This window comes from Phoxinus phoxinus (genome assembly GCF_949152265.1).
Source record: "Phoxinus phoxinus genome assembly, chromosome: 24".
Taxonomy (NCBI): Eukaryota; Metazoa; Chordata; class Actinopteri; order Cypriniformes; family Leuciscidae; genus Phoxinus; species Phoxinus phoxinus.
The window spans coordinates 2,106,975-2,131,806 of record NC_136899.1 but is presented as its reverse complement, the minus strand read 5'-3'; the positions used below and the strand labels follow the sequence as shown (position 1 = coordinate 2,131,806).

The 24,832-nt window shown below is 35.3% G+C and overlaps 1 protein-coding gene and 2 long non-coding RNA genes across 3 annotated transcripts; 1 reads left to right on the top strand and 2 right to left on the bottom strand.

Moving 5' to 3' along the window:
* Positions 1–490: 490 nt before the first annotated feature.
* LOC306992977 lies at positions 491–2,236 on the top strand. Its single transcript, XR_013796378.1, has 4 exons — positions 491–684; positions 941–1,005; positions 1,379–1,440; positions 2,164–2,236. It is a non-coding gene; the product is annotated as an uncharacterized lncRNA (long non-coding RNA).
* Positions 2,237–7,992: 5,756 nt separating this feature from the next.
* On the bottom strand, positions 7,993–15,080 carry LOC306992512 (uncharacterized protein). Its single transcript, XM_079601481.1, has 5 exons — positions 15,046–15,080; positions 14,386–14,438; positions 14,040–14,140; positions 10,008–12,658; positions 7,993–9,431 (listed from the first exon to the last, which is right to left on the bottom strand). The coding sequence occupies exons 3-5, from the start codon at positions 14,137–14,139 to the stop codon at positions 8,238–8,240; spliced, it is 3,945 nt and encodes a 1,314-aa protein (XP_079457607.1). The 5' UTR covers position 14,140; positions 14,386–14,438; positions 15,046–15,080; the 3' UTR covers positions 7,993–8,237.
* Positions 15,081–18,435: 3,355 nt separating this feature from the next.
* LOC306992747 lies at positions 18,436–22,210 on the bottom strand. The gene is made up of 6 exons (XR_013796336.1): positions 21,749–22,210; positions 20,886–20,956; positions 20,532–20,762; positions 20,294–20,381; positions 20,042–20,133; positions 18,436–19,428 (listed from the first exon to the last, which is right to left on the bottom strand). It is a non-coding gene; the product is annotated as an uncharacterized lncRNA (long non-coding RNA).
* Positions 22,211–24,832: the final 2,622 nt, after the last annotated feature.

Genomic DNA, 24,832 nt, shown 5'->3' with positions numbered 1-24,832 from the left:
GTATAACAACATAAACACGAGACAAGCAGGAAACACTGCATTCATGAACCATGACATCCAGGGTGTTTCCTTATCTATCTTGAGAGGCTGGAATGATTGACATTTCAACTCCTTTAAAACCTTCTACCATTAGTATAATATATAATATATATAAACATGAGGGCACTACAAGACCAAATCATCCAGTTATTTGATCTGTGTGGGATTCTGATTTTGCATATCTCAAATCAAACCAAATGTTATCATGGTTCTGTCAGCTAAAAAACAAACAAACAAAAAACAGGCTTTTGTCACCCATGATCAGAATTATTAGAACTGTTAAACTTTGGTTTGATTTGAGATATGCAAAATCATAATCCCACACAGATCAGATGACTGTAACAAATTGCTGTAGATTCTACAGCAACATTCTACAGAAATTTATTGTTTTATCATTTTACAAGTTATTACTGTAATTCGCAATGCATTATGGGTCAAAAAGAGTATTACAGTTGTTAACTGTATATTTCCCTGTCAACTGTAAATTGATTTACAGGTAAGAGGTGTTTTCACTGTAGTTCATACGTTTTACAACAATTTACTGTGGTGTGGCATTATGGGATTGCGCGGGCTGAATTTTTGAAAACTGGTGGACTGGAGCAGGGCAAGAAGAGTTGAAGAGAAAAGGCACTTACTACATTTTTGGTAAGTTAACTTAAATTTACGTCCATAAATATTACAATCTACTGTATTACTTAATGCTGTTTGCGATTCATATTTTGAATATAATTCATAACATAGGCATGTCAGATGCAATTAATTTTATCGACTTGTTAACAACTGCGTGTTATCAGGACATTTAGTGGGATGTAAAGTGTTTGATTCCAATACTTTTCCCAGCCGAAACTATACGTTTATTTAGTAAAGGAATGTGTCTTTAATTTTAAATTTCTTGTTGCAGGCGAGGCATAGAATCGCGACGGCGCGCGCCATTACAGTGGTGAGACGAAGCTGAACTGTTACAAGGTAAAACCATCGTAAATGTTATGGACAGATGCTGCAGTTTGTTTGTTATAGTTTTATTCGCATTTGCTCTAGATAGTATTTTTTAGAGCATTTGCAGTTTGGCAGACAAGACAAATCCACTGAAGTGTTGGTGAGACAAAACTATACGCACGTAGCAGCCTACAGTTAGCTTTCTTGACGAAAAACATTAGAATATGATATTAACATCGTTGGATACGTCCATATTACAATGTCAGACGCAATTAATATCGACTTGTTAACAACTGCGTGTTATCAGGACATTTAGTGGGATGTAAAGTGTTAGATTCCAATATTTTTTCCCCCGAAACGTTACGTTTATTTTGTGTCTTTAATTTTAAATTTTTTGTTGCAGGCGAGGCATCGCGACGGCGCGCGCCATTACAGTGGTGAGAGACGAAGCTGAACTGTTACAAGGTAAAACCATCGTAAATGTTATGTACAAATGCTGCAGTTTGTTACAGTTTTATTCGCATTTGCTCACAAGAGAGTGTTTTTAGAGCAGTTGCAGTTTGGCAGACAAGACAAATCCACTGAAGTGTTGGTGAGACAAAATTATACGCACGTGCAGTTAGCTTTCTTGACGAAAAACATTAGAATAGGCTATATGATATTAACATTGTTGCAATCTTTGTTGGATGCTGCCATTTTCTCATTTATTTCACCAGTTTTGAAACAGTGTTTAACAAATCCCTGCGTCATAACTAAATTCAAAATGACTGGCAAAAGATTTGAAAGTTCATTTTATTTTCTGTTCAAAGTTCCCATAGTTATCGTTTTCTTAATATAACTTGAACCTAAATCTAAATGAGAAATGTATTACTGTAAATTGTCAACATGAAAGCAATACCATTGTAGGTTTTACTAAGCAGCATATGAAAGGTCAAAGTAATGTTCCAAACTGGTGTTTTACCTGTGGTGTAGGCCACCTGACTGTTCCCGTGCATTTACAAAATTTGCAGCTTTTAAGTCTCATCTATTTAGAGACTTTACAGGTTATCAAAAGTCTGGTAAAGGTACCAGATTTGACCAAATAGACACAACACTGATTTGCCAGATTTTGTTGTGGGGTTATATTTTGTTCTCATACTGCATTTAATTACATTTACAATTGTTTCCTTTTAATTTGGTTTCTTGTAGATGTCAGCAACAGCAGCTGATGTGAAAAAAAAGTTCTACACTTTCAGACTCTACGAGACTGACTGTCTTAGGTAATGTAGGTTCCCAAAATCTTTAATACATTTTTATAAAGTGTTTCTTATCTTTTTCTTTTTTTCTTCTTTTTTTTTCTTTTTCTTTTTCTTATCTTATTCTTAACATCTTAATGTGTGTTCCTGAAAATGAAAGGTCAGTAGTTAATTAATGACAGAAATGTCATTTTGGGGTGAACTAACCCTTTATAATAGATTAGTAGTGCAGCGAATGCTTATTGTAAAGTGGTATATTTTCATTAGTCTGCACATGTCATGCTCCTAAAGCTTCTGCTTGTGTTTTTCTGACTGATTTTTGTGCAGATGTTTTGTTGGAATCAACCCATCCACTGGTACCAAGACAGTCAAAACAAGTGGAAAGACCTCAGAGAAGAGGAACAACAGTCAATCCTCATGTGTCTACTCTTCTCAGAAGACTAATGGACTTTGAGTGGTTAAGCATGTAAGTTGTCAAATGTACAGTGCTGGTCAGAATTATTTGCCCCCTTGGTAAATATGATCAAAGATGGCTGTAAAAAATAAATCTGCATTGCTAATCCTTTTGATATTATATTTAAAAAATTTGCAAAAATGTAACCTTTCATCGAAGTAAAATAATTGAAAGTGGGGGGGAAATCACATTATGAAATAAATGTTTTTTCTCCAAAACACGTTGGGAACAATTATTTGCCCCTTTTATTAAATATGTTTGCAACCTCCTTTTCCCAAGATACCAGCTCTGAGTCTTCTCCTATAATGCCTGATGAGTTTGGAGAACACCTGACAAGAGATCAGAGACCATTCCTCCACACAGAATCTCTCCAGATCCTGCAGATTCCCAGATCCATGTTGTTGCTTTTCAGTTCAGTCCACTCATTTTCTATAGGGTTCAGGCCAGGGACTGGGATGGCCATTGCAGATGCTTGGTTTTGTGCTCAGTGACCCATTTTTGTTTTGATTTTGATATTTGTTTTTGGATCACTGTCCTGTTGGAAGATCCAAACATGGCTCGTTATAAGATTTCTAGCACAGTCTGTTAGGTCTCATCTGACCATAGAACCCGTCCCGTTTGACGTTCCAGTCGTGTCAGGTACTTTTCAAACGTTCTATGGTCAGATGAAACAAAATAAATAGCTTTTTTGGCAGCAAACACTTAAGATGGGTTTAGTGCACACAAGGATAAAAATGAAACTGCTGTATCTTTACTGCTGTGGGCCTAATTTTCTGCCAGAGGTCCTGGACATCTTGTTCAGATACATGGCATCATGGATTGGATCAAATACCAACAGATAAAAAATCAAAACCTAACAGACTGTGCTAGAAATCTTATAACGGGCCATGTTTGATGTCATGATCCAAAAACAAATATCAAAATCAAAACAAAAATGGGTCACTGAGCACAAAACCAAGATCTGCAATGGCCATCCCAGTCCCTGGCCTGAACCCTATAGAAAATGAGTGGGCTGAACTGAAAAGCAACAACATGGATCTGGGAATCTGCAGGATCTGAAGAGATTCTGTACGGAGGAATGGTCTCTGATCTCTTGTCAGGTGTTCTCCAAACTCATCAGGCATTATAGGAGAAGACTCAGAGCTGGTATCTTGGGAAAAGGAGGTTGCAAACATATTTAATAAAAGGGGCAAATAATTGTTCCCAACGTGTTTTGGAGAAAAACATTTATTTCATAATGTGATTTCCCCCCCACTTTCAATTATTTTACTTCAATGCAAGGTTACATTTTTGCACATTTTTTAAATATAATATCAAAAGGATTAACAATGCAGATTTATTTTTTACAGCCATCTTTGATCATATTTACCAAGGGGGCAAATAATTCTGACCAGCACTGTAAGCAAAAAGAGCAGAAATGTTTGTTTTAACAGATGTGAGTTAACCATAATGCCATTCTGTTGATTGAGCTTAAAGGATTAGTTAACTTTTAAAAAAACTTTTGCTGATAATTTACTCACCCCGATGTCATCCAAGATGTCCATGTCTTTCTTTCTTCAGTCGAAAAGAAATTAAGGTTTTTGATGAAAACATTTCTCCATATAATGGACGTCAATGGTCCCCAAACGGGTCAAGGTCCAAATGACAGTTTCAGTGCAGCTTTAAACAATACCAGACGATGAATACGGGTCTTATCTAGCGAAACTCTCGGTCATTTCAAAAATAAATAAAAAAGTCTAAGTTTTATAAGTACAAATGCTCGCCTTGCTCTGTTCTGGGATGCGCGTTCGTGACGTCACGTAATACGCAGTTACGCTGTAAAGGTCACGCTTCTATGAAAAGTAAAACATTTCTGTCCTGACGAAAATTTTCTTTTAGGCTTTTTAATATTACAACACCCAGGATACGCACACGAAATGGGCATTTTAAACGATAAACTGACACAAAGACATTTGAATATGTGTATATGGTCCTCCTTCCGCACATTTGTAAACACTCGGTACGTCAAGCGCGACCTTTTCAACGTAATTGCGCATTACATGACGTCACGAACGCACATCACAGAACCGAGCAAGGTGAGCGTTTGTGCTTATAAAACTTAAACTTTTTTATTTATTTTTGAAATGACCGAACGTTTCGCTAGATAAGAGCCTTATTCATAGTCTGGTATCATTTAAAGCCCTTTGAAGCGGCACTGACACTGTCATCTGGACCTTGACCCGTTTGGGGACCATTGACGTCCATTATATGGAGAAATGTTTTCATCAAAAACCTTAATTTCTTTTCGACTGAAGAAAGAAAGACATGGACATCTTGGATGACATCGGGGTGAGTAAATTATCAGAAAAAGTTTTTTTTTAAAGTGAACTAATCCTTTAAAGGGATAGTTCACCCAAAAAAATTAAATTCCGTCATCATTTACTCACCCCCATGTTGTTCTAAACCTGTATGAGATTCTTTCTTCAGCTGAACACAAAAGAAGATATTTTGAAGAACGTTGGTAACAGTTGATTGTAGCCATTTACTTTCAATTGTCTGGTTACCAAAATTCTTTAAAATATCATCTTTTGTGTTCAACAGAAGAAAGAAACTAATACAGGCTTGGAACACATTGAGGGTGAGTAAACAGAATGATGACAGAATTAGAATTTTTGGATGAACTTTCCCTTTAACTTTTATTGAACCCAGAATCTTGCTTTTAAGTCTTACAAGTTATTTGTAGTTATTTTGTGACTGATTTTGAAAATATTTTCTGTACTTGAGAAAAGTAAAATTGTTGTTACCTGTCTTGCAGCATTTGCTTATTTTAATAAATATTTTTCTACAACTGCTTTGACTTTCTGTTTTTTTTTTTATATGTGTATTTTAATGCATTTACATCAATATAATGGTAAATAATAGAGTATAGTTTACTGTTAAAATGATTCTTTTCAGCTTTTTAAATGTTAAACTATTACAGCATCTTCTTGAATTTTGGGGGTATTTACAGGATTTTATTGGCAATTTTTTTGCCAGGTAAATATTGTACTTTAGTGAAATTACAAAAAATTGCTGTAAAATATAATTACAGGATTTTATTGGCAACTTTATTGCCAGGTAAATACTGTACTTTAGTGAAATTACAAAATATTGCTGTAAAATAAAATACAAGTTTAATTCAATGTTACTGTAAAAAAACTACTAATTACTGTATTTTATATACAACAATTACCTGTAAATTGATTTACAGTATTATACTGTAATTAATTTTACAGCAATTACCAACATTTTTACAGGACTTTATTGGCAACTTTTTTGCCAGTAAATTCCTGTAATTTCTACAGGAAATTTTTTACAGTGTGATCTGGTCTTGTTGTTCCCTCATGTTTAGTTGTTAGCATGTTTTGTTGAGTTGTGTCGTTCAGTCCTCAGCATTAACTGGTCAGTCTCTCGGGCTTTGTTTCAGCAGCTGGGGGTTATTTTAAGAGACAAAGTGGGACGAGATGATTCACATACCGATACTGACCGACACAACACACACTAGTGGAGATGAGACACACTATTCTGACATGAAATGATACACAGGAAATACTGACACACCCTCAAACTCACAAATATAAATAAAACACTAAACCTAAAATTAGATATAATGAAGACTTATTATTATTTTATAATATCTAGGTATGACATTGGATTGTGAAAATGTCTCATAAGTTCACAAGAATGATAGATATTCATAACAATTTGGGTTCCTTATTTCTTCATTAGCAGAACTCGTTGGACAACCTGCAGGAACCTTTACAGAAAGGGCATTCTCTGGATTTACCATAAAATACTGATCCAAAATCAATAATTCTGATCAATATTTTTTTAATCTTTTTTCTTTTTTTTTCAACGTGATCTACTGTACATTCAGTAATTTTTTGACGTTGGATGTCATGTTCATTCAAATCCAAGCTCATAGTTGAAGATGTAGTGAATAAACAATACTGTAAGGAAAACTGTAAATTCAGAAGTTGTTTAAAATGTTAGATATTCTTTTTAAACTTCATACTTTCTGTATTTTTTTTCTGATTACAGTAGGATTGTATACAGTTCAAAACTTATGGCAGTTTCTCACGTATGAGGTTATGATCTTTCAATCTCACAGTGTGTAATGTGTGTTCAGAGTGTCTGTTTGGATGATTATGAGAGCCATTTGAAGCCAAAGTTTAAACCAGATTAACAATAATGTAGTTTTGAATAAAGTGTTTGGGCAATTATTTTTGTGGTTTTGAATTTGCAGTTAAGTGTGTTTCAGGAAGTGTGTCTTAACAATTAAGCACAAATAAACATAAAAAATCTGCACCAATCTAATGAAATAAATGTATTAATAATGAGACAAATGCAATACAAGTGAAAGCATTCCATATTATTTCTGTTCTATTTGTATTCATAAGACCGAAAGTTAGCATAATTTCAAAGACAATCAATGAAGCAATAAACATGTGAGCCTCAAACATGTCAAATAAATCCAGATTTATAGTCCAGTCGAGTTTTTATTAAAGCCATAACACAATTAGCTCTCACTTTATTTCATGAAGGATGATACTCATAATTGTCTCATATGGCCGCTAGGTGGCAGTGCTGAGTAATACAACTAACAGTTTCTATAGTCACTGTTTTAATGGACATCATTTAAAATTATATCTGTTTGTTTATTTTACAATATAATAATGTGGTCTTGATTTACAACAGTATCTTACTGCAGAAACTCTTTGCATTATGCTGCTGGTAATTTCAAACAGCAAGAAATGACACTAATCAATAGTCTTTCTGACATTTGCTAACTTAGCAGATGCTATTTATTCTAAGCAACTTACAAAAGAGAAAAAAATAATTTTCAGGATCCTTTATATATATATACATATACACACACAGTATATGAAAGCAAGCTGGTTGTTTGCTAATGTGGTTTTGGAGGAGAACCAGCATTTTACATGCAAAACTTAACTTGTGACCACAGATGTTAAGTTGCAATTACAAATACTTTCTTATTAGTTATTTTAATGAATACTCCTTGTTTTTCTTCTCCTTCACTCTTCTTGATGTTTTCCAATATTTTAGCTTTTTCAGGCTCATTTATTTCCTTCAGCTTCACAATCAGAAAGTCAATGTGCTGAAGTGTGAGCAGAGAATCAGTGTTGAGTGCGATCATCTCCAGAGTTTCCACACAGTCAAAAGCTTCAATCACCAGCTTTATTTTCTCCTTCTCTAATTCCTGCAGATCTTCTTCCAGCTTCTTGGCCAGAGACACACCACCTCCAATTTTGTCATCATATTCCTTCTTTAAATCTTGTCTTTGTTACATATATTTTTGCTTCTGTGACATGTTTGCTGTAGTGGCATTTATTTATGCACACTGTACAGAGATTGTTTCTCATAGAACTGCAGCGTGAGAGATTTCTGACCCATCAAAAATCTGGATAAACACAGTTCTCCTCACAGACGCTGCAGCACATCGCCACGCTAAGATCAATATCAACCTTCTCTTTATAGGACACTTCAACTTCACACTCAAAGTTCTTGACATTCTGCTCGAGAGCTTCTTGAGTTTATAATCGTACTCCTCTCTTCTTGATGTCTTTCAGTGTTTTTGCTTTTTCAGGCTCATTTATTTCCTTCAGCTTCTCGATCAGAAAATCAATGTGCAGAAGTGTGAACAGAGAATCAGTGTTGAGTGCGATCCTCTGCAGAGTTTGCACACAGTGAAAAGCTTCATTCACCAGCTTTATTTTCTCTTTCTCTAATTCTTGCAGTTCTTCTTCCAGCTTCTGGGCCACAGACTCCCTACCCCCAAACTTCCTCAGATCTTCTTGAGTTTGTTTCAGCTCCTTTTGCTTTAGTTCTGTCAGTTGAACTCGTGACTGAAGAGTAGAGATATTTGCCTCCAACTGCTTTCGTTTCTGCAACACATCTCGAGTCATCATCAGGGATTTTGGTTTTATGTTGTCAAGAAACTTGAACAATTTTACCATTCCTCTAAAACTGAGATTCCATGAATGTTCCTGCATCATTTCATATTCTTCTTCATCAGCAGCGTCTGACTGACGGTTGTCAAACTTGAAAAACACAGGCTGATTCTTGTCATTCACTGCACACTTGACTTTAGCCTCTTTAACAGCCGTCAGGGCATTTACAGGAGGAAATCCATCTGAGTGTGTGAAGAGCAAGACGATGTTTTCAGCAGTATCTCTCCCAAATAAAGACTGAACAGAATCAAATATGTACATCTGTCTGTCAGAGGGTCGATTCTGATATGCTTTAATCACCAGACACACTGCGTCTACTTCATGGATCCCTTCTGCAGATTTGATTAAGCTACACAAACTCACAGCGATCTCTTTATCTTTCTCAGCTCCACGAGTGTCTCCATATCCTGGTGTGTCGATGATTGTTAGATCAGTTTTACTCTCTTGTAGATAAAACCCATAAACAGTGATGCTGGAGGTCTGACTGTGAACTTGTGATTGGTCACTCTGATCATCTGTGATCTCAAACCAAACCTTGTCTTTCCTCTGAACACCCAACATGTAGTTGATCATCGTGTTGATCAGGGTTGTTTTTCCTGTTCCTGTTTCTCCCACCAGCAGAATGGTTTTATGGGGTTTGTTTCTGTCTCTCTCTCCAAAGGTAATTTTTCTATATGGTTCAGATTGATCAATATTGTCTGTCTTTGTTTGCAGGCGATATCGAGCAGGATTTCCATCTTTGATTAAGATGTTTTTCTTGATGAGATAATTTTTGTTCTGTATGTAAAGCACAAAAACACAACAACAATAAAGATGGTCATGCATAAATGTTGTACAATGTCACAATGTTGTACATATAGCTGTCATTTAGCTGTATATTTGTACGATATTATTTCTGCTGTCTGTGCTTTGCCTTTCTGAAGCCTGAAGAAAGGCCTGGAATGTTGCTTACAGCAGACAATTATATTCTAGTGTGTCTCATGGTACAAAGACCCAAACATATCTATAGGGTGTGTTACCATCTTTGGAAAAGGATGTATGGTATATATGTGTGAGCAAAAATCTGGAGTCATTTTCTGCAGAAGATTATTGGCTTTGTTGCAAAATAAAGTCTCATATTTCTAGCATCAAAGATTTATGAGAAGTGATTTTTCACAAAAGAGAAACTACAACACATCCCACTCGTCTTGGCTAGGTTACCTGGTTACCTACAATAGCCCTTTAATGGGACGCTATCAGCAACGCTTTAATGTGAGGAGGATACAAGTCATGTGAAAACGCCTCAAGATTAGAATAACAGTTTAATGATGTAATACAATTCTACAGCTGATATTTCATGAATGTTCATCATACCTTTGTGGTAACTGTGGTGACATCAGATTCAGTGATGTAGTCGAGTTTTCCCACCGCTGCACATTTAATATTGTACTCAGTATCTGGTCTGAGATCAGTCAGAGTAACTGTGTTCTCGTTCTGTGACACAGTTTGAGATCTCCAGTCTTTCTCTTCCTTCATTTTATACAGTAATTTGAGCTCCTCTGTAGCAGGACCCGGTGGAGACACTTTCAGATCCACTTGTCTATATCTGATATCTTTAATTATTGGACAGTCTGGTTTTGATGGAGACGTGAAGCAAACAGCTTCATCACATCCACTTTCATACAGAAGAATGCAGGAACCTGGATGCTTTTCATGCTCTTTTATGGAAACCATAAACTTAGTGCTTTTACTACTACGTGACATCATCATCTCTTTAAATATGTTCAAATGTTCTCTCATTTTCTCCCTGACGCTTCCAGTGAGCCACGATTGAGACGCCACATCAGGTTTCTTCTGAGGATTTCTCATCATTTCAGGATTCATGTAATTTTCTTGCTCATTAAGCAACTCATCTGACAGCTCAAGAGAACTGAACGTGTAACAAAACACATTCTTCACCTGAATATCAGACAAATATGAGTCCAAACTTGTGTTCACTTCGGCTCCAAAGTCCATTAACTGTCGAAGAATCTTATTAACGGTGTTCAATTCTTCTTCTTTCACTTTGATCCACTCTCTCAGACTCTTTTCACTGAACGGAGACTCATCATGAGCTTGAAGAAGATCCTTCAGATCACACGACTCTTTCTCACAGGCTTTAACTGACTGGATCACAGATTTAATTCGGTCACTGAAATCTTGTCGGTATGTTTGGCAGTTTTGCTGCATATCTTGTATTTTCTTATGAAGTGCACTAAAAGTTGTTTCCCTGTTTTTTTCCAAAAGTTCACTGCACTTGTTTTCAGTCCAACTGAGATTTTTGATAGCAGACTCTTTGGCCTTGATGAGATTCGGGTTTATGACTGTGAGACGCGTCACATCACTCTCTACGGTGTAGTCGAGTTTTCCCACCGCTGCACATTTAATATTGTACTCAGTATCTGGTCTGAGATCAGTCAGAGTAACTGTGTCCTGGTTCTTTGACACAGTTTGAGATCTCCAGTCTTCCTCTTCCTTCATTTTATACAGTATTTTGAGCTCCTCTGTAGCAGGACCCGGTGGAGACACTTTCAGATCCACTTGTCTACATCTGATATCTTTAATTATTGGACAGTCTGGTTTTGATGGAGGACTGAAGCAAACAGCTTCATTAGATTCATTTTCATACAGAAGAATGCAGGAACCTGGATTATTTTCCATTTCTTTTGATGCAACAATAAATTTGACTGATTTGCTGTTGTTTAAAACAATCAAGTGTTTAAATACCCTCAGGTTGTTCCTCAATGTCTTTTGGATGTCAGACGCGAGCCAAGTCTTGTGTTCGGGTTTCTCCTCATTTTTTCCTTTTGTTGAAGAACTCAGGAAAGTCTTTTGTTTAGAAAGCAGCACATCTGTCCAGCTCAATGATGTGAAGGTGTAGCTGACCAAATGTTTAACTTCCAGATTCATTAGATTTTTATTGAGTTTGTTTTCTACCATTGCTCCCGAGTCATTCAGTTGTGTGAGTAAGGCTTTAATAATGTCAGATTCTTCCTCTTTCTCTTTCAGCCATTGTTCAAGAGCGCTTCTTTCAAATGGAGATTCCTCATGATCTCGTAGAAGATCGATCAATGCTGTGTCCTCTATGAATTTCCCTCGGATCTTCGGTAAGAGAGAGCCGAGTTTCCTCACGAGACTCAATCTGCACTGGTAGCAGTTTTTCTTCATGTCATTGATTTTGTCATGAAATGCAGTAAATGTCAAAGCTGGCGTGTCTTTCAGAAGATCACTGCATTTCATCTCAGTCGTACTCAAACTCTCAATTACAGATTCAAGATCTGTGCTTAAACCTGTGCTGATTTCATGTTGAAACTGTACAACTCTTGAGAAAAGTTTGTCCAAAGGATAAAGCCAAACTCTCAGAGGAACTCCAAGCTCTGTCTTTTCTCCCAGCAGTTTTGGAAGATCTTCAAAAACCTTCATGGCATCTTCAAAAGTGGTCGGGTTATGTGGTAGCTGGAAGTCGCCATGAAAGGTACACTTATATTTTTGTGCAGCAGTCTTCTGACTGTCATTCAGTTTAATGTTTGCACCGGCTGAAAAGCTGATTAGCTTCCCAAAGACAGCTTCTACATCTACGTCTATCACTCTCTTGTCCTCATCAGAAGAAACTTCTCTATCAAAAACAAAGCATGCATCTGCTCCGTACAGCACTGCGGTCACTACATGTGTGGCAACGTCATCTTCATAGTGAGCCATGTTTCCAGCCAAGTGGTTCATGATCAGTTCTTCAAACTTACTGGTGGAATGATAATGTAATGTCAGTCTCTGTTGATTGAATGATTTCTTGGTGTCCTTGAGATATTTAGCAGCTCCAGATACACTGATAAGTCCTCCTAAAAGACTCAGTTTCAGACATCCATCAATATTCAGCAATTTAGACTTTTCCTCAATCGAGTCTGAAGCGGTGACTGTGAAATCTGTATTGATTTGGGGTTTAGTGCTTATGTTCTGCTGCAGCTGCTCTTTACTCCAAAGTCTGATTCCTGTAATGGATAATTTTTTTAAAATATCTAAATACTTTATTCATTAAACAGTAATTTAATCAGCCCATTTGCAATGTGCAACTTGCATTTTCTTACCAGCAGAACAACACCACATTATTTTTGTTTCTTGTCCCCATGGACCATTCTCTTACATTTCATTTTATATTTAATGTATTAACATAGTCACATACATGACTCAAGTGAATCACTAAATATAAACACTGGCTGATGATAATCACATTAATATTGCAAACCATCATATTGCAGAGCTACTAATAAACTTGCATCCTGTACCAATTCTCACCCTCGTACCTTTAAAATGTAAGCCCTAAAATTGATACTGGTTTTTTATTTATTTTTTTGTCCAGAAAGCATATTTTATTTCATTTTGATATTTTTTCTATTTTTTATGTAAAAACATTTTTAACCTTTCAATTACTATTTTATCAATAAATAAAAAATAAATCGAATTTAAGCAGATTCTTCAAATTATTTCAAATTAAATAAAAAAGAACTCAACATGTCATGCATAACCCTGTTAATTAACTTCATAATATCTTACATTGGGTGTCTCTGCCAACCTCTTGTGGATTTTTTTTTTATATAACATGATATTTCATGACACTTGCCACTAGATGGGGATATAGCTCTATGGAGAAAATTAGCAGTTCTGCTGGGTCCTAAAGTCATTTCTGTTCAGTATGGATTCAGATATAGACATTATAAAATATTATTTTGGTAAAGTTTTAGCATTTTTAGTTTGAATTTTGAGCATTTTTAGGGTTTTCTATGTCTGAAGCATCCCTCGCATTCCATTAATTCCCATGGAGGTCAAATTGACCCACGAGGGAAGGATTTGTTACTTTTTTTCATTACAAACAACATAAACTCCTCGAATCCAGTAAAAAAAAACACACTGTATGTGTATTTGTGGTTCAAGTGCCACAAAAGTCCTAAGATCTTGGACCCAATGATGAACACTACATTTTTTAATTAATTTTTTAAATTGAGTTGCAGGTCCAAATGACTCGAGAATGAGAAACTATTCCAACTAGAGCAATTTAATAAAATAAATGATTAATGAAAATAAAATTAGAAATACTGAAAAATACACAATACAACTAATAATAAAATCTCAATATATCACATAACATGTCTGATAAAATAGTAATATGTTTGCTATGGGGATTTAAAAGCCGTAATATTTGAATAAGTGCTGAGAAAGCTTTTCATTTAGAGATTTGTAGAGGCCTACATTAATATTGCTAAATTATTTAGTACATTTAATATATATTGCAAGCTCTTTACTACAATTGCATAAATAATATATAAGTTATTTTACTCAAGGCTTCACAGATTTGGATGAACAGTCGTTGATCACCTGGTACGAGAGCATCTCTCCTGCAGTCATACAGCATCCCCAGCCGGAAGGGTCTCCCTAGAGCTGCAGTCTCTATTGAATTCACTCCCACTGGATCCATGCTAGACAAAACTCATGGAAGAAGAGATCAACCAGTGAGATTGTGACAGAGAATTGACAGATTTTTTTAAAAGCTAATATTCATAGCTAGGAATTCGGAAGTTGTTTCTTAAATATGAGCTTTAGCGCCATCTGGTGAGTCAATGAAAAAAGCCCAATGCCTCAATTTTAATAAACGTTTGTATTGCAGGTATTAAACTTTTCCAAGTAGTCTAAATCACCCCGAATTCAGTCTATTTTGTCTCACCTTTTCGAAGACAGTTGAGTTTCCACAGGAGTCTGGGTTACACAGCAATGCTGCTACATCGGAAAACACAAATAAAATAATTTTTCCACAAAAGACACAATGTCTTCTGAAGAAGACCTAACAAACTGTTAACTTTAGATTAGAGAAAGTCGTCATCTGAGTTTCCACTCAAAGACTGTTACAAGCAGCGCAAACTGTGATGTTTATGAAGAGAAGCATATTCATATTCAGTGTCGCCTAAATATGCGGATGTGTCAAAATACGATCGTCCAGAATCACGGAGAAGAAACAGAGGCACATTGACAAATGAAACATGAATTCACATAAATACGATGACAATGCATGATGTGTCTGTGTTCATCAGGCAATTTTTTTTTTTATTATTTTTTTTTTTTTACATTAATATATTCATAGCCTAGCCTATTATGTTTCAATTTGCGGCTCGCAATCGGTTTTCAAACACTCGCCGGTGAGTTATGGGCTGACAAAATGTATTAAATTGTCTTAAATATTGATGCTAACGTAAATTAAACTAATGTAAAAAGTTGTAATGCCATCTGTGCTGATCCGCCCACTTATTGTGTATGTTGTCTTTACTTTAGCCTATATGGGGGTCTTTACAGTAATCAGGTGATAATTGAGTTAATTTAATCTACTTACTGTTTTAGGATCCTTCCTGTTCCAGGTGACTTTAAACTCTTGCAGGTAAATAGATCAACAGGTGTATATAGCCTACAGTAAACTGAGGGAAACACCCTCATGGTCATGTGATTTAGAGGAAATATGCTGTTTGATGGCATTTGCATTCCTTTCCCTTTGAACACTCAGAACAGATTGATAATAAACTGAGTCAGAGGTGACATTTCATTTCATTTTTTAGATGTTCTGAAATGTTAACAGTATGTTTGTGTGGTAGCCTATGGCGAGTAATCCTCACTATTATTGACCATTTATTTCTTTATAGGAATTGTTTTTTTCCCTGTGATAAGTAATTTAATATTAAAGATTTTACCTGGTAAATTAATTTGCATCAGAGCCCATTTCATCCGTCATTGTGGTTATGAGTGTGGTCATTGTGTCCTCCAAAAGCAATCTTCGTTGACATGCTTCACTTTGGATTCCGCTAACAAAGCGATCACGTGGAGCCTCATCCAAACTTGCACCAAAGTCACGTTTCGACGCACATTGTTTAAGTTCAGCAACATATAGGACACAGTTTCATGGGGCTTTTGGACACAGTGCTGAAATCAGAAACGTTCAACTATTATCAACGGCTTTGGTTCAAAATTTGCCTTAAGAATATTCACTATTTCTTCAAATGTTTTGTCTTTTAGCTTTGCAGATTGAACCAGATTCCACAGTAATCCATGTGGATGCAGCAGTAATCAAAGTCACTCTTAGTTTCTCATCATCCACGTCATTGGCATTCATGAACAGTTCTGCTTGTTTAATATATGCAGACCAGGATTCATTTTTTGGTTTATACTCGTCTTCCGATTTGTGCATGTTCTTCCACATAGTTTATCCTCGTCGCCAGTTTATGTTGTGTATTAATGAGGCAGACAACCATCAAATGCCATCAAGCTTGCTTTACTGATGATAGTCAGGTTCACAAGTACATGTTGCTATTTAGTTAGTTAGTTTTGTTGGCTGTGCTCATTTTCTGTGTTTTTACTTTGACAAATTATTTCATGTTCATGCGTTGTTACAGTCCTTAAGACATTTATGTAATCTCACATCACACGTGCATGTCTGCTTTCATATCAATCAAATGACTGCATGAATACAGAAAAGCAAAGAAAAGGTTGCATAGAGAAATGTTGTAAATGTGTTAAATTTAACCTGAAAAAACCCTGTTGTTCTGTTTAAACACACCCAAAAGCGATCAGAAACTCCACCCTCGTATAACATTCACCAAGAGACTGATGGTCATTTCTCATTTTTGACATTCTGACTCTCTTCAGTGTCAACAAAAAGGAATCAGCGATCAGAGAAGAACAAAGAAGGGAAAAAACATTTATAGACAGCAGATCTTTTTGATTCTCTTGGGTTTTTTTCTTTCGTACCAACGTTCAGAAAATGGCTTCACTACATGTATCTCCAGAAGAGCTTTCTTGTCCCGTGTGCTGTGAAATCTTCAAGTCTCCTGTTCTTCTGTCGTGTAGTCACAGTTTTTGTAAAGACTGTCTTCAACAGTTCTGGAGGACCATGAATATTCAGGAGTGTCCAGTCTGCAGGAGAAGATCCTCAAAAAATCACCCTCCACATAATCTCGCGTTAAAAAACTTGTGTGAGTCGTTCCTTAAAGAGAAAGATGAGAGTCGTTCATCAGGGATTGAGGAGCTCTGCAGTTTACACAGTGAGAAACTCAAACTCAAACAGGAGGACAAAAAATCGAATAAGGTAAGAGATTTATGTCTGAGGAGAGGACTAAAGCTTGTCATAAACATACACATTTCACAGTACCATTTTGCTGATACTGTATTACATGAACTTATTATAGAAATGGTGTATTTCACTTTCAGTTCCAGGAGGAGCTAAATACACCACTGAAGTCTTTACAAGAGAAACTTAAACACAAAGAAAATATTAAAGGAGAGTTTGAGGAAACTGTTCAACACATCAGGGTGAGGATTAATTCGTTTGACATATTCACACATTTAATAACTGATTCGGCTGAAATAATAATAAAACACACACGCACGCACGCACACACAGCAGTTTGAGAACAGCAAATCTATAACAGAAGCCACAGAAGGGCAGTGAAAGGCAAAGCTTATACAGTCTTAACAGAGTTGCACTACCTATACTTTTTTTAAAAAATTAGATATCAGCTATTTTACATGAACTTTGATTGAATTGATAAATCAAATATCTACAATATTTAATGGCAATAATTTTTTTTTTAAAGTCACTTTTCAAATTCATGCATAAGATAGCATGATGTACAATGAGCATTATTTTGAAAATCATGTTAATGGGTAGTACAAACACAAAAGTTTGTTTTTAGTTCATACTGCACTCATTTATGAGAACAAAATTTATATAATACATTTTTTGTATGCGTGTTGTGACAGAAGCTGGAACCCTTCTGTCACGACACGCATACAAAAAGGGTGATAGTCCAAGTGCAGTTTTATTGGGTAATCCGTAATCATATATCCAGGAACAGGCAAAAGGTCGAGGTCCATGTCAGCAGTCCAAAACAAGAAATAAACACTAAACCAAACCAAACCAAACCAAGACAGACTCTGGGAAGCGGGTGACAACATACAAGAATTCCAGAACAAGTGATTAAACAGACAGGGTATAAATAGACAGACACTAACAAGGTGAATGGGAACAGCTGAGTGTGATAATTAGGGCTGTGCGATATTGAAGAAAAATGCGATGTGCGATAACTCCTTAAATAATGCGATATTCGATATGCGATACGATAATGCTTAAAGTGTGTAAAATAAACTTAAATTATCTTTAAAATATATTTAAAATGATATAACCTACATGTGTTTCACACATTCTTTTTATGACAAGAAAACATCCTTATACACTGTAAAATCCGATTAGTTCCGCTTACTCAAAAAAAGCATGCAAACCGATTGCACTTAAAAAACTAAGTACAGTGGAATCGGTATTGCGTGTTGTATTAACAAATCCTTGTTTAGTATGGTAAACTTACTCTTGAGTTTAAGTTACTAAAATAAATGTGTGGGATGTACTCCTGACTTAGTATAGTCTACTCAGAATTACTATTTCAAACAACTAAGTAATGCCATGTGAACTTTACTTAAAGCTATTCTGATTTACTTGTTAAAACCATGTAAACCGAAGTAACTGTTACTTCTGTAAATTAAGTACTTCAAACATTAATTTTACATTTACAGTAATCAATTGACATTGTTATTCTGAAGATATTCTCAATCTCAAACACCAAATGCTCACCTATATGTTAACTCTGTTCTGCGAACTCACTATACACTTGTCACAAATGCACCAGAGAATAAGTATAAAGTATCATAAAATAGAAATATTTAACACACAACCACATTATAGTTGAAAAACAGGTTTATTCTTTGAACATTAACCATTGGTATTTAATTTCCAATGTTAAAATCAAAGTCTTAAAACCTTTTGAATCTGATAAAGTATACATTACCTTGACATTTGTAATTTTATTCTGATTGTATTTTATCATCTTATTTGTCCAGATAAACCTTGTTATTTCAATCAATCAAATTTTGGCACAGGATTTCACAATTTTGAGTTCTTGACTTGGCTGATAAGTTAACTTTTTTTAACCGGATTATATGTATTAATATGAATTTTTGAGAAATATACTTGTTTTTATGAGTGTATCCAGTACAGAGATGTTTACTGGGAAAACAGTCGAATCTGAACTTTAGACAGCTGATAGAGATACTAATTGGTTTCGAAGAGATTAAAATGTTAGTCATTACTATAAGTGATCAGTACCACTTGAAGACAAAATTCAGACTAAAATTATCAATGTCAAGGTATTAGCGCCAACCCCAGGATATGTCTTCTTACAGAACTAGAATGCGCACACACGCTTATTACACTGCCATAAAATATAAAAATAAAAACATTCTTCAAAGTACAGAGTGAAAGCAACACCCAGGGGTGTGAACAACGGAACGGACAGCGGAATGTTTGCCTATCTGCACATATACAACGGTACCAAAATAGTTTTTCAATAATCTCCCAGTAATATACAGTACACAACATTGTCATTTGTGGAAAAACATCCACTGTGTCAAGTTTGTTCTGTCCCAGGCCAAGCATCACTCGTTGAATGTGTTTTTCATAGCTTTAGGGTAGTCCAAGTGTAGCGCATAGCCCAAACAAGAGGCAAAGTGCTTGAGGTAGGTTCTGGAGAATGTCCATTACAATACCTCCTTCAAGAATGATGGCAGTAGACACTGGGTCGAGATGGAGATGATTTGGAGAGAGAGGCGCATCTTCACTGATGACAGTCAGCAACCCAACAGATACCTGGCCCCAGGCCCCATTACTGTCAGAATCCTGTACACAACCAACGAAAAACAACATTACAACAAGTAAATGTTGATAGGCATTATCAATTGTCATCAAGTCATCTGTCCTGCCAACACTTCCCTCCAGCCTATTTTTATTTAAGTTTTCACTTTACACCCAGCTTAAGAACATGAAGGAAATTAAGCTCTGATGTCTGTCCTAATATACAATTTATTCAGATACTGTATATCACTCTGTGTGCTGCATGCTGTGACCGTTCAAGGGATACTCCACTTTAAAATGAAAATTCTATCATCATTTACTCACCCTCATGTTGTTTCAAACCTGTATGAATTTATTTCTTCTGCTGAACAGAAAGGACGATATTTAGAAGAATATCAGCTAACCAGACAGTTTCTGGTCTCATTGACTTCCATAGTAGGAAAAAAATATACTATGGAAGTCAATGAGACCAGAAACTGTCTGTTCAGCAGAAGAAAGAAATTCATACAGGTTTGAAACAACATGAGGGTGAGTATATGATGACAGAATTTTCATTTTAAAGTGGAGTATCCCTTGAACTGTCACAGCATGCAGCCCATCTCTGTTCTGAACACACAGTGACATACAGTATGAGCTCCTTTAAGATGTGAGAACTTACAAAGGAGGTGTTGTAGAAGTTACAGGGGTCATCACCAAGAAGAACAGAGATGCTTGGAGAACAAGGGTACGCACTGCTGTCACATCTGGTTTCTAGAAGTGGATAGAACAAATAAAGTTCAAGAGTTACAATACAAACATTCAAAAGTTACAATACAAACCCATTTTTAAAAGTGTATATGAAAAAGGTGTCACCATGTATGCTTAACAGTGCAGAGAACAGCACAGACTAACACGTCTGTAGTTTACTGACCCTTGAATTAATTTGCTGCACAATTTCAGCCAGTTTCTCTCCAACAAAGTCAGTTTGTCGTAGCTATCCGGTTGAACTCAGCAAACACCTACAAGACACAGAAAAAATATAAGTGAGTAGACTGGCTTGAGCCAGAGTGGAAATTTTGGAAAACCTTTGGTTACCAGTCCTAAAACCTAAATACACACTTTGTCATAGGAGAAAACAAACAAAAAAGCATAGCAATATCAATACGTACTTGTCTCTGTAAATAGGGCTGGCCAGCGCTCCAGGGTTTTCACTACAAGTTCAGCCTCCACAATCTCCTGTCTCCGCAGTGGGAAGGTCTGGTCCATCTTAGATCCAATGACAGTCCCACTGGGGTTCCGTTTTTTCATTTCTTCAACCAGGAGCTTTCTTTCAGCCTCTAGTCTATCTTCATTCTTCTTTTGTCTGTAGAAAAAATACACTGCTTACAGGTCCACTGCATCTGCAAAAAAATATTTTAAGTGGAAATTTTAGGTGCAAGTTGTAAGTCTTCGGTCGTCTAATGTGCATGTGTTATATATATAAATATATATATCCTCCAAAATGTTGTCTACTGTTATCTCACCTCCAGTGTATTGAGACCAACACTGACAAAGCAGCTGTGAAGAGTCCTCAAGCCAGTCGCCACAAGCACTTCTGTAAAGGACAAAGAATGTCTTAGTTAAAACAAAGCTCCACTTACAGTGATGAGATTTGTAGATTAAAGACACATATGTGAATAATTTACAAGCATTACAGAATAATTTCTTGTTTTCCAATATAAATATAAAAAAGTATATATATATATATATATCCTCATATTAATATTTGAAGATTCAGATTGAGTTTAAATAATTAAAAAAAATTAAGAGTATAAACAATCCTCACTTATGTATAATTACAGAACAGCAACCACATTTACTTAAAAAAATAATAGTACTTATTTGAAAGAAAGTGTTGGTTTTTTACTAACTTTATTACAGTTCATTAACCCTCTGTACTAAAAGCACAAGTATGATCTCATTTGAAAGCTAACACCTGGCAGTTGATTGTAAATGTAGAATTAATTATTGTCATAATGAAAAATAATTGCTTGAAAGTTTTGTAAAGTTATTAGAAATGTATTTTTTTATTAAATATCTTCATGAAAATAAAAATTTAAGTTGACATTGTATCAATCTAGAAATGCACTGCTGCTCAAATTTCTGTGTTGTTAATACCCAACATTCGACCAATATACATCCACTGTGTCAACTCGGGGAAAACAAAAATTTGCTGTAGCTACATTTAAATTTTCACTTTCAGTTAAAATAAGATTTTTTAGGTGAAACCAAGATTGCACCATGGTTGTTATTTTGCTAATGTTTAACAAATGTTAGCTAATGTTGAGGCAGCAGACATAAACACAAATTCACACACAAATAAAACATAACTTGATTGAAAACTTACCTTAATATTCCACAAGCGATGAAATCGGTACATTTCCAGCAAATGCGTCAGCACAGTCCGACAGGAACCACTGTTGTTGCGAGGAAATTGAACGTTGGTAGCTTCTACTGAGCACATGCTCACACCCGAAAATGCGCACAGAATCTATTACGCATGCTCTCACATGTGCTCTCACAAGTGCCGCTTCTTCTTCTTCTTTGTTTTTTCTGCACATTAGGCATTCTTTATTTCACTGCTGCCTCTCAAAGGTTTAGTAACGTCATTGCATTCTTTGTTGCTACTTGCTTATTTCAAGTAAGCGTCACTCAAATGATTGAGTAACTTGTTATTTTCACCCTGCAATTGCCTTTAACTCAACAAAACCTAGTAAGAAGTATGTATTTTATATTACTGAGTAAAGTTTACTAAGTATAAGTGAGTCAGGAAAGCTATTGGATTTTACAGTGTAACTTGTGAAAGTGAACGTCAGTGTTTTACTGTAGCGTAAGAAGTGTTATTTTAACATCAGTGTAAACCACAGGGTTTCAGGTTATCCTACATTAGCTTTATTTAATAAAAGATACTGAATCATAAAATGTAAAAATAAAACTTTGTTTATATTTCACTGTATGAATTAAATATATCCTGATACTTATTAAAGCTAAAAAACTTTTGTTCATGACCCCATTTATTGCAAGCTGTTGCGATATGCATATTGCGATTATTTGCGATATTTCGATAAATTCGATATACTAAACAAACTGATATACTAAACAAACTATGACAAACTGTTTCTGAGACATGACAGCCACTGAATTAATTTTTGTATTTATAATTAAACAAAAATGTACAACTGGTAACTTGATATAAAATTTAAAATAATCTTCGTCAATGTCATAGAAAATAAAAATTCCTCTACATCTCCAGAAAACATAACTGTGCAGTAAAATGAAACTAAGTCTCTGCAATCTGATTTAATACAAAAATCTGTAAAGTGTAAAAATTGCTGAATAAAACAATGATAATATATTTAAATATCTCACAGTGTCAAAACTACCTCAGTACTAACTTTAAAACATTAATAGATGTTAAAGATACAATATGTAATTTTTTTCGCTGCTAGGTGTCGCTAACCTCTTACAATAACAAAGGCGTAGTTTTAATGATGCATAAGCATTAAGCAGAATTATGGAACTTGTCATCAAGTTGATGGATCTAATAATGTTTATGGATGAGTGAATACATTGATGTTTTTATCATGACTGTGGTATGAAGAGGGGCGCGATTGCTAATAAGAGACATATCAGCGCCACACGCGAGTCCCGCGGAATAATAATTTAATTCTACCGAACGAATTTACCCGCAAGTGCTGTATTAATACTCACACAGGTCAGTTTATTAGACGAATTAAACTTGTGAGTGTGTTGAAAGTTATAATGTTATTCTATATGTTAGTTTGTCTGTATGAGACTAGCAGTAAGCTAGATCAACATTACAATAACATACAGATCATATTCTAACATTTCATCATGTTGAGCTATATAACATTGACTAGTTTTATGTACATTTGCTCACCTGTCTAATAAAGCTCATGCAAGAGCGGCGTCTCTGTCGAGTGGAAGTTAGTCGCGGACGCTAGCTCTCGGCGTCTCGAAAACGCCAAGCTGATATTGATCCTCGTTTTAGTTCTCAATTTGTTGCCAAAGTCTGCTTGTCATGGTCCATAATGTTTGAACGAAACAACAGCGTGAGTGCCGCTAGACGTACCGCAGTTGTCCACGTCTGTCGCCATGGTTACTATGGCAGTACGAGCGGAAACCGGCGACAATGCGGATATTACACATTGACAGGCGACAGGTGAACAGGGATTACGGGATGGAAAATTAAAATTGGATTATTTAAAATTGGAATTTCTCCGAAATTAAAAATTTTTGGGAACTTTTGTGATATTGTAAGTACACAACTGCAGGAAATATATCACACTGTGCAAGTGATTTCTGGATATTTTATTGCAAAATTCTTACATATTGTACCTTTAATAAAGCATTTATTAAAACACTGAGTAACCATTACTATATATCTAAATAATAAGATGTATAAATGTTTACATTTAAATAGTTTATTAATAATTTACTTACACTTTCTAAATGTAAATTCTAAATTCACTTTCTGTCTTATAAACCACTGACAACTCCTAAATAACTTGTTTGTAAATAAGTAATAATGTATGCAATTTAGAAATTATAAATTGATAAAAATTAATAAAGTGAAATTAATGAAAATGAAAATGAAATTTTCATGAAAATGAAATTAATAAAGTATGAAAATACAATTATTAAACACAATATAGATATGCTTATAAATCAAGAATAAAGCATTTATAGCTGTATTTATAAAAGGCTTATTCATGTCTATTAAAACTTTATAAATTATGAATTAACAATTTTTTTAGCAGTTATTATAAAGTGTTACCAAACCACTACCGATAAATGGCCGTATAAGCTACAAACAAGTACAAATTATTTCTAATATTTATTTATTAATTAATTAATTATTAAACAAGTATTCAAAATTTCTTTGTGGGTTATTACAGCAATTTGGAAAACAGACAAAACAAAAGGTAAGAAGCGATATTTGAGGAAAAACGATATTAATTGGTGCAGAACTGTAGCAGAGCTAACTTTACAAAGCACTTTTCAATTTATGATTTGTTTTTGTGAAATTGTCCTCTTGCTACGGATATTTTATGCATTTAAGCCAGAATCTCACAACTCCAAAAACGTCTGAACAATTTTTTATATATACCGGTAACACACACACACACACACACACACACACACACACACACACACACACACACACACACACACACACACACACACACACACACACACACACACACACACACACACACACACACACACACACGATTGGTGTTAAAAACTTGAAACAATAATCATTATGATTAAAATCTGATATGTAATATTTAAGGAGAGAAGTTATGGGTTGGGTTATGTTGAAGGAACACGGCGACTTTTGGGGACTTTAGCTTATTCACCGTATCCCCCAGAGTTAAGGTCCTTGCACTCTGAGTCTGAAATTTTC